The 10892-nt window shown below is 38.5% G+C and overlaps 1 protein-coding gene across 1 annotated transcript; it reads right to left on the bottom strand.

Moving 5' to 3' along the window:
• LOC131323380 (sodium/calcium exchanger NCL-like) lies at positions 1-7064 on the bottom strand. Its single transcript, XM_058355139.1, has 7 exons — positions 6649-7064; positions 4240-4425; positions 3652-3833; positions 1805-1950; positions 1447-1723; positions 871-1188; positions 1-483 (listed from the first exon to the last, which is right to left on the bottom strand). The coding sequence occupies exons 1-7, from the start codon at positions 6998-7000 to the stop codon at positions 235-237; spliced, it is 1710 nt and encodes a 569-aa protein (XP_058211122.1). The 5' UTR covers positions 7001-7064; the 3' UTR covers positions 1-234.
• Between the last annotated feature and the right edge of the window lie 3828 nt (positions 7065-10892).

The following is a 10892-nucleotide window of genomic DNA, read 5'->3' as shown; positions in this document are numbered from 1 at the left end:
TAACCAAAAACATTTACCCAATTATCGATTGTCCAACACGAGTTTGTTACATACATTTCAAAGAGTCTTGTGTACAATCGGTATGTATGCAAGGCAATGTAATGCCTTACCATGTATCAAGAAAATTTACTCTCATAGTCCAAGACTTTTCACAGTCACCAATGGGATTAATCCAGACACTAATCTAGTTCTGATGATTAGTTCGTTACCAAAAAAAAGTCTCAGCTTGTGAATCTATGACCAGCCAACAATATAGTCAAGAACATATACCAGTGCCAGGGAAAACGGATACAGGAGAAACGCCACGAAAGATGTCCAGAGAGGGAAGGTGGTGCGGAAGCTGGCGAATGCACCCATCACAAGGCAAACAACAACAATGACCAGAACTTCTGCTGAGAAGTCCCAAGTCAAGTCCCTGACGTAAACCAACGCTAAGAAGACTGCTAAGCAAAGGAGGTTGTTCATTGTTGCTGCCCCATATAACTGCAAAAGAAAGGTCAGACAGAATCATTAAGTGCTGTGTTAGGAACTTGTTAGGGTCAATCCAATCCCCCAGGCCCCAACTATCCAGAACCAAAATTGCCTAAATCTATCCGCGATCGAAACACTGCCTAGAGCAGTAACCGGAAATTGAATATTCCCGCCGCATATGTTGGGGCCGTTAGGATCAACTCTTGTGAAGGGGTTTACCAAGACTGATAAAAATGTTGTTACTAACGAGATAAATGTAGCTCATTCACTACATTGTCTTTCTTGCCCCTTCTTGCAGATGTTGCTCTTCCCTCGTAGAGTCCCTCTAGAAATACATGATCCAAAACAAACACCTAAATACATACATAATTGATTATGAATCCGAAAGGGGAGACAAACCTCGGAGAAAGTTAAGGAGGCAGATCTCCGCCTTTTCCGGCTAGCAAATATAATTGCTGATACCGACTCACTGGAGTTGGTAGCCAAAGGAAGCACAATAAATGAGATGAAGAAAGAAGGAATGCTTGTGGCATCGGAGAAATTATCAACCGCATCTACCAAAGGATCTGCGAATGCTGCTGCAATGAGAGTCCCCAGCAACAACAACAAAGCTGCTTTAATAGAGGTCCACTTAGGTTTTTCAAAGCCCTCGACCATTTCATTGCTTTGATCCATCAAGCTTTGATCCCCCAAACGATCGTGCTCTCTCTTCGTTTGCTGTAAATAGATGAACGTGATATCATAATTCTCGAAGTACAAGCATCAAAGCAGGGACCGAGAGAAAGACAGTCCAAAGGGATCATTTGCCCCTTCTAAGTTTTCCAAAATCAAACTCATGTTCATAGAAATTATGAAAATTTTAAGTTTCACACCACTAAGCCATTGTTTGTTGCTTACCCACATAGTTTTCCAACTTTTGCCAGTACTACAAAAGATTTGTAAAGAGATACAGAAATTTAACACGATATGACATACCAGATGGAAGTGGTCCAGATATTTAATCGTGTCAGGGCCAGCATCATGAGAATCAACCCCAGAGCTCTTCGCCTCTCCAAGCCATTTTGAGATTCCATTGACAAACTCAAGAAAATCAATTCGCCCGTCATGAGACGTGTCAAAATCACTCATCACTTTATTAATAGCATCATCCTGATCCAAGTTAACCTCATCAAACTGTACACCCACTATAAAAGCTCTCATTTCAGTGGCTGAAATGTACCCATCATTACTCCCGTCAATTGAATTAAAAAGCCTGAAAAAAATCCATCCAAGAATCAGAAAACATGAAAGCGTGCTATTGATATATCCAGAGGAAGTAAAAAAGAAAACTGACATCTTTATAACTTCTTCATTAGGTTTACCATCGTCTCTGCGAAGCCTTCCTAGCGCATGCTTCCTTAAATGCCGTAGAACTCCCGACATCACATGCTTACGCTTTGCATATTCAAGTTTTCTCCTTTGTATCGAGGGCTGGAAAACCTATATTTTGGGAAAAGGAAAGTTAGCACTATGGAAACAGTGTGATGATTCAAGCCAACTCCAAGCAGGAACAGAATTCTCTATTCCAGTTCAACATGAAAAACAAGGGTTCCTCTCATAGAAATAATTGAAGGTATGCCGGTTTCAGGTTATGTAGCATGGGCATCCGATACTTGGATTTAACTTCAACAAAGAGGACATCGCTGAAATAAAAGGCCAAATACAATACCATAAGAGACAGTTACTTGTTTAACAATGGTTTGCTTCCAACCAAGACATGGGAGCAGCCAAATCTGAGGTTTTCCCAACTGCATGCTTGTCGTGGATAAAAAAAGAATATATTACCACCGACACAACATGGAAAATAAGTTTATACTTTAATGATGTTGGCACGTCAGACTGGCTCAAAGGTAATGTATTGGACCGTGGCAACCAATACTTGGAAATAAAATCCTTCATACAAAGAAGCAAGTCAGATTAGCCATCAGCTCAACACCAAATTAGAGAATCAAACTAGACAAACAATCACAAAGATTACAAGACTGAAATGGTCCAAGCTAAAGGCATCGAAAGTGAAAAGAAAAAGGCAAAAAGAACATTGAGTGAGTCGTTCAGAGGATCACTCTTTGCTCCTTTGCACTGTCTTTGAAGGCAGAAGGATTCATAGAGACAATCCGAAGGAGGTGATAGGGCTCACTATTGAAGATTTCGTGTTAGTTAATCAACCTAAAACAGAAAAGACTAGGGATTAAAACCTATCAATCCCTCCTTTGGGCTTTCTGGTTGAATCCTAGACCTTTGCAAATTGTAGTTTTAAAGTCTTTTGCATACTTGGAATTTCCATAATAGAAACTTGAGTTGCGTTGTCAGTTCTGACGCTCGCTATAAATTTAAGAACTGAACTCTTTTTGCGTGTGTGTCTTCCTTTCCTCATGGAACTTTCTTTTACTCTATCAATGCTGAAGTTTTCGAGGAATAATTTGTTACCATGAGAAAACCAAGTTGGTTCAGTTGATAAGGCATCCAAGTAGTGGGACAGCTTGATCTGAGAGAGACAGTGAAACTGCTAAACCTAACAAACAATGCATGTCCACTCATGTTTCTGAAAGTCTGAACGACTATTTGTCCTTTGGAGTGTGCGCTCATGCATCAATGGTGCTACAGAACGGTAGAAAAGTCACAGATATTGCAGCACACACAGATAAAGGATGGTGGAATTATCTTCATAATGAGAATAGCTCATATTTATGATTAAAAAAAAAAAAGTACACTCTGCTTCATGCAATTTTGTTCTAGCTTATGCCAAAACCACGGACATGGAAAAAATGACTTTTGCCAAAACCCTAGACGCATCTTCAGGTCTTTCCGGCAATAATTACACATGGCCCAAAGCGTCCGTATGTTATCATGTCTAGCGCTTGCGATGCCCATAACATGTTTAACATCCAATTCTCTTGTGTTCTTGTAGTGTCGTATTTACTCGTCCCAAAAACTCAAAATGCAGAAGTGCAAAGATAATCATAAAATTAATTTTCAAAACTCAATTCCGCACAAATTGTACAGATACATGCTGTAATCAAACTTTTCATATGCATGTAGTGCGCCCAATGACTCATGACACCCAACAAGGAAATTGAGCAAAATAACGAGTTTACTTCATGGTACATGCTGATAATTATTACTCCATAAAAATACATTTACCTGATAGACGCAATATGCAATCAGCAGCAAGAGAGAGACAACGAGTGCAATCAAAACTGCCAAGTGCCTTCCAGAAGTTGAGCTCATGAGTTGTGGTAATTGGACAATGAGAAACGGGACTACAGATACAGCCATTATTCTGGCAGCATAGCTAGTCCAGATGTCAGTACTGACACCAGAGCCTGCAAAGGTAATTGACACCTTTTCAACTTTGTAATCTATCTACAATCAATGAACAAATATTCTATACCTAGAACATTTTCTAACTGAAATGCCAAAAGCCCAAGAAAATAAACAAGTCAATATATGGAAGAAGGCCTAAACATGTTTACGACAACCATCTCCATACTATTACTATGGCATCCAATTGTTGCCCTTTTAACATCTACTTGCATAATGCTATGCCATAACTTAACACTTAGGCATGCCAACATCACCCACATGTTTATGCCAATACTATGAGGGAGTAGTTATTCGTTAGCCAGTAAGTAAGTAAGAAGTATCAAGTTGGTAGTAGTTTTGCCTCAATTAATACATGGTTTTCATGCATTCAAAAGAAAGGAAAACAAAGTCCGTCCAGGGACATACCAGTTAAGCTAAATCCCACTGTATCTTTTCCATCTATTGCAAGTGAATCCTGGAGGTCACACTTCCCAACGACAACACAAGTTCCCCAAATTACTGTTAGGAGCATGACTGTGGACCCAGCTAGCAAGCCCATTCCCACAGAGACCTGACTTTGAGCAGTTACTGTACTTCCAGAGAGTCCAGATACTGCACAGAGACAATAGATAAGAAAAGAAGAATTACAGAGATCTACCATACAAATATGATCCAATTGGATCTGCAAGATTAAGTACAAACAAACTTTGAAGACCAAAAGTTGCACTACAAAACAAGCCTTCTTGGAAACATGAAATTATGCGGATGTGCATAAACTGAGAAAGACAAGTTTCAGGTCAGAAAGTTAAATATGGATCGTGGATAGAAGAAGATCTATAGCTTAATCAGCTAATTACCCTCCACAAAAGCATAATCAACGGATGCTCCAGACCACAATCAGCCAGAGGAAAGACCAGGCATAACGAACATTTGCAGTCATGATGTTTCTTTCTTCATTGCTTTCCTTAAAAGCAGGACATGCTAGACAGTGCGATTATTTGGTATTTTTTGTTGGCTCGGTAAAAAGGTGGAAGAGGGGGTGACATCAAAAAATTTTGGAAAAGCTGCACCAGTTGCATATCTAATTATATATGAATACACATCTACTCTCTTCCACCCTGAACGAAAACAAACTTCCTGCATCATCCACTTGCATTTTCCCTGACATGGTTTTCTGCAGCCAGGTAAATAATATAAAGTTCTCATACCAGCTTTCAGGACCATCTCTTGCATCCTAATGCTCAGCTTTACCTCAATCATCAGAATGAAATAAGCTAAAATTTTACTGGATGCCAGAAACATGCCATAGGGTAGAGAGGCATATAATTTGCTCAACTGGAACTCTGTCTATTGCACGAGTAAAGTAAAATAGATGTATATGAAGCAAAAATTAGGAACAAATTTTGGGCAAGAGTGCACGGCTCAGACAAGATGTTATTCGATTCCTAGTACTCAATTCATCCCCTGAACCAAGGAAAACTCTAATTTTCGTGAATCGTCTTTGTATATGCACCACGCTATATATGCACGACAAGGTGTAATAGAATGATTAAACAAATGAAGTTCAAAACAATGAGCACCTAATCAAGATTACTTTAGCTTATGCTGTCATACATGGATCCTTGTAAATGGGCAAGGTATCTATGTCGGACACTCGACACTAGTACAAGGGTATGGGATCCGTGTCCGATACCTTTAGTTAGACATTCAGCTAGTAAACATATTCTGCTGCAATTTGAGTTCACCATGAACTAGACATAGAACTCTTACAATATGCATGAAATGATCTAAAGAAACTTTCAGACAGTATTTACCCAATAAAAGGAAATATACTAATGAATGTGAACATTTTGGCGTGTCCCCTTGTCTTTTGTGATAGAACTGAGATGAATCCGAAGCTTAGACGAATGCCCGCCCCGACACACCTACCCAAGTCAACGTAACATAGTTATGTAACAAAGTTTAATAAGTTGAAACCGTAGTGAAAATTACCTATGCATACAATGAAGAGGAGATGCACTACTACCCTTTGCCATTTCTAAATCCTCACATTGCTTGAAGTATTGTTAACAGGAAAACTGAGGCAATCCTTTGCAACTTTACTGTAGACTAATCAGTACCACAGACAAAACGATATGACTTGAAGGACTCAAATTTGTACCCACGGACTCGAAAACTTGCCAAAATCAGGTTGCAAATGTAAAGAAGAAAAGAAAACTCTTAAGATAAATTGTCCTCTTCTAATTTCACCATCCTAAAAGTCAGCACTTGACCAGTTTCTTCTGCAGCCAGAACTCCGAAAAGAAAAGCTCTAATTGCCATCCCATGAGACCTTCATATGTTTATGGTTGAGTAAATCAAGGTAAGAAGTACACTGTTGTTTTGGCGGTAAATATGTGAAGTTCTTGCCTTATACCAAAAAAAAGACAAATAAGGAAATGGATGTTAACCCTTTTCCCGGCCAATTTTGAGTTTTACATTTTTCCTTGCTCAAATTTGGGAAACCCAAATCCATACCCATTTTTCTCAACACCTTTACGTTCCTTAATATTTACAAATGTGTCATTTTGACTCGAATTTTGGAGGAAAGCCTAAAAAAAATTAGATTTGGGTAAAATAACTGGGTTTAGCATTGGAGACATACCCGAATAGAGTTTTTCACCAGAATTTTCACTCAAATTTGGGTTGAAAAAAGGGTCATGATTGGAGAACCGACGGTCTTCGAGACAAAATAATTTAGGCCAAACGCAACTTTAATACTAAAAACCGTAGTAAAATCCGGTCAGACTGAAATTGGGAGATGGATTGAAATTAGTACTAGTAAGAGATTTGTACCGAGAATGAGCATGGCATCGGGAAGAGCGCCGAGAATGGGAAGGAAGAGGCCGCCGATGATACCGGGCCCTAGAATCTCGAGCAACATCTCACTCCCGCTAGACAAGTAGGTGGCGCCGAGGTACATTAGGTAGCCGTAGGCGAGGATTAGGAAGAGGTTTCCCAGTACAGTGGTGGTGCAGGGCATGAACCCGTACGTCTGGTCGCAGGAGGAGGCAGCGGCGGAGGGTTTGAGGCGGAGGAGTTCGGGCGGCTGGTGGAGGCCCCCGTCGGAGATGAGACGGCCGTGGGCGACGACGGCGCAGAGGAGGAGGAGGAGGAGAGAGAGGAGGCATGGTCTGTTATTATGCATTTTGAAAGTTCGTTGCCGTCCGCTGTTGTTTGCACGGGTGTCTGCGTGGTGAATATATACAGACGGTGGCCCCCCCAATCCCGTTTGTTGACGTGTGGGTTTGCTCCCTACAGAGTAGAGTTCGATTCTCGAGGTCTGAAAAAAAAATCTCGTAAATCCTCTCATCCTGACGGAAGTGGGGGGGGCCCGAGATATAGGATCACTCCGGTCTCGATCCGATAATCGAAATTGTTCATTTTGTAGAGCTCGTCGAGTAGAACAACTATGCAAATAATCAACTTAATTGGATATCATTAAGTGCTTGATCGGAACCCATATAACTTTCGGTCCATGGGTTACAGTGGATTTGATCCAGTGTTTCGGATTCATTCTTTTTAAGATAAAAAGATTCTGATCAGGCATTTAATGATATCCAATTAAGCTGATTTTTTACATATTTGTTCTACTCGACGAGCTTTACAAAGTGAACGATTTCAATTATCGGAGCGAGACCGGAATAGGCCCAGAAATCGGGCACAGCAGTCCCCCGCTTCCCATCCTGACGTGATGTCTGTCTTTTGACCAAACCGTAAAAGGGATTAATCGAAATGTACGTAAATCAGTCCCCCGCCCAATCGTCACGGCAGAAAAAATACTCCTACTAGGGTAGTACAATAGATAGAGATGATGGCTGATGAGTGTTTGTTTGTGTGTTCATAAAAAATGCTACGAACAGATATTTCAGATCTGAATACAAATTGAATCGTTGATTACGTATTACTTTTGATAATGAAAAATATCTTGATGAATCGGACTATTCTTTTTAGCCTCCTACAGTCTTTTTTACGCGGTTTTGTGAGGCAAGAATGACCCCAATGACAATGACAAACCGTTGCTAATGGGATCGATCCCGCGACTTTGAGGAAGTAAGCCCCGTCATGACAAGTCAATTAACAACTGGGAACTCGTTGATATCATCATCATCTGAGAATACAGATCCAACGACTGTAAAATTTTAGTATATCCAAATCTGCACACAATATAAAGTACTGCAGTAGTGGATAAGAAAAGACAAATCTGCACTCCTCACTAAAGTTTCGTGTCCGGAAATTCAAAAAGGTACGTGTCCGTATCGTGTTTTTGCGGAGTGAAAGCCGCGTATAGGCCGCGTGTCCGGGAATGAACTTAAAAATAATAATTATTATTTTAAGTTTAAAAATTATATATTTACACAAATAATTTTTCTATCAATATGAAAAAAAGTTTGATAGATCTCATTGAAATATTTTAAACAGTGTAAAAAAATTAAAATATTATTTTTCATTTTCGTTATATTTGAGTTTGAAATTACCTTTTTTTTTAAAAAAAGGTTTAGAAAGAACGGGACCTATGAATTTCATAATTCTCCTTCATACTCCTTCCGTTCCTTTTCTTTGGTCCCAATTAGCACATTTTTTCCGTTTCAAAAAGATTGTTCCACTTCAAAACTAAATCGGTAATATACAACGGATTTCCTCCTTTACCTTTCCATCTTTTAAATTTGTAGCACAAAAAAGTAAGAAAATGTATTGATTCAAGGGTAAAATGAGAAACAAAACTAAGTTTTTAAAAGTGTAATGATTATGTTCCCTTATACAGTTGAAATCTCCAAAAGAAACAAAAGATGAGAACGGAGGAAGTGTTTCAGATCATGTGTACTTCGTAGGCACTAAAAATTAGTTTAATTTAGACACCAATAAGTACATGATTCGAACAAAATTAGATGCGAAAATTGGGTTTTGTTGGGTTGCGATTCGTTATGCAGGGAGCCCAGTTTACACACCAAAAGTTGTTTCGATTATGTTTTTATAGATTTCTGATTTCAGCGATTTTTAGTGAGAACAATCTTTTGAACGAGGTCTAAAATATGAACGATTTAAATTATGAAATTGAGGCTGATACAGGAAGCGCAAAGGGATTAACTACACCGCTATGGTTGCACCCAAGGGAGATTAAAGTAGATATAATCTTTTTAGATCAAAAATGTCAAAGCTTTCAAGAGTATTTTCAATCCACTATTTCAAATTTTACGTCAAATAAGTGTTTTTTTTATCATGTAACATTTTGATGATTCATTTTCGTCGTTTAGATATCTAGCAGTCCTTTGCCCCGTTTGGCTAAATAAGCCAAGTGGCTTATTTTTTTTATCTTTATTTAATTTTTTTCGCATTTGTTAGCTTTTCATCAATTTTTTTCGAATTATTGCTTCGTCATGACGAAAGGAATTTAAAAAGTAAAAAATTACGATCAAAATCTAATTTTTTTGAATAAAAACAAAAATAAGCCAATAAGCCAATTTTTTCGTCTTTATTAAAAAAAATTGGATTTCGATCGTAATTTTTTACTTTTTAGATTCCTCTCGTCATGAAGAAGCAATAATCCCCAAAAAAATTGACAAAAAACTAACAAATGCGAAAAAAATTGAATAAGGACAAAAAAAATAAGCCAAGTGGCTTATTTAGCCGAACGGGAACCCATTCTTCAAAACTTATTTTATTTATTATTTTTCTTTAAATATAAGGGCCTGAATCATCAACACAGATAGAGTGTCTTTAAGGAAGGTAGAAAAATTAAAAGTAAATTATATTCGAAGGTCTCTATCAACAAAATGCATCGCAAGAGAAGTAGCAAACTTGTTATACTATTTTGTTACAGCGCTCTCTCTCTCTCTCTCTCTTCAAGTTCGAAGAAAACATGATAAAAAATACAGTATAAAGTTCGAAGAGCCCCTTAGAATGGTAATTGCAAGTGGTTCTTCAACTTGCCACATGTATCGCCCAACTATATATATTTGGTTATGCCACAAATCATTATCATGTCTATTAATTTGCAAACTTCATAATCATCATAACAGATACTGTAAGACTTATAAGAGTGTTCGGATAAGTAAGCATTGATAGGTGGCAGGGATTGAAAGGTGCATAAGGGAAGAATTGGAATTGGTAGGGGTATGAGCTGTTGGGGCGGTGGACCGTGGTCGGTAGAAGATACGATTGGCACGGATAAATGAACCAACAAGTCTACCCCATCGCTTAACATTCACCGCTCCTTTCACTGCTCTCGCTCCTTCCATTGCTCTCAATTTCATCGTCCAAATTTGGACGGTCTGAATTTTAAAAAATCTTCCCTAATTGCCGAGATGAACGGTGAAATATTGAGCGGTGAGAATAGTCTTGCAGTAAATAAACTTCAATTGCTATTTATATCACCTATAATATTAAGAACGGTATTATAAACATATGTCTTCGAACTCAGATCCATGTAGGCTTAGTAGTACGATGCACGTCAGATCCACACACATCGGAGGATACAGAACACATCATATGTGTTAGAATTGGTGTTTGAACATCTGTGTACGAAACATTTTTCTAAGGGGAGTGATTTTGTCACTTTCCTTTTTGTTAATGTCACTCCCTTTTGTGTCTTATTAGATGATTTGTTTTGTGAGAGAATAAGAGTGACATTAACAAAAAGGGGAGCGACAAAAACAATTCCCTTTTCTAAAACTAATATAGCCTTGATCAAGGGATCGAGTTGTGATTAAAAATTTGGAAGTATCACTTGGATTTAATTGGTTAAATAGTCTGTGCATGTGAGTGCATTGGTTATTGAGCAGAAAAGAATATGAGAAAAACTCAGTTCCTACTCTTTGCTTGATTAGGAAGAAGATAAAAAAGAAAACTCAGTTGTTTATTCAGTTACTCGTTTGGGAACATGGGTGGGGGTTGTTTCTCTTTTTTAATTTCCCATGTCAGACCGTAGATCCAAACAAAGCCCAAGTTTGATCAGGAATTTGTTAAGGAAATAGAATCCCACATTGCTTGGGAGTGGAATGGGTGATCACTTAATAACATCTGGGACCTCTCCACTCATT

The sequence above is a fragment of the Rhododendron vialii genome, chromosome 4a (assembly GCF_030253575.1).
Source record: "Rhododendron vialii isolate Sample 1 chromosome 4a, ASM3025357v1".
Lineage (NCBI taxonomy): Eukaryota > Viridiplantae > Streptophyta > Magnoliopsida > Ericales > Ericaceae > Rhododendron > Rhododendron vialii.
The sequence above is the reverse complement of the archived record's forward strand: the minus strand, read 5'-3'. Positions and strand labels throughout refer to the sequence as shown.

What these genes read in the sequence shown, in the direction of transcription:
- LOC131323380 (XM_058355139.1), bottom strand. Translation starts at nt 7,000, where the DNA reads ATGCATAATAACAGACCATGCCTCCTCTCTCTCCTCCTCCTCCTCCTC. An exon ending in CGATGCCATGCTCATTCTCG is followed by an intron (nt 4,426 to 6,648) that starts GTACAAATCTCT and finishes GTCTCTGTGCAG; the next exon opens with TATCTGGACTCTCTGGAAGT. An exon ending in ATCTGGACCACTTCCATCTG is followed by an intron (nt 1,189 to 1,446) that starts GTATGTCATATC and finishes ATCTATTTACAG; the next exon opens with CAAACGAAGAGAGAGCACGA.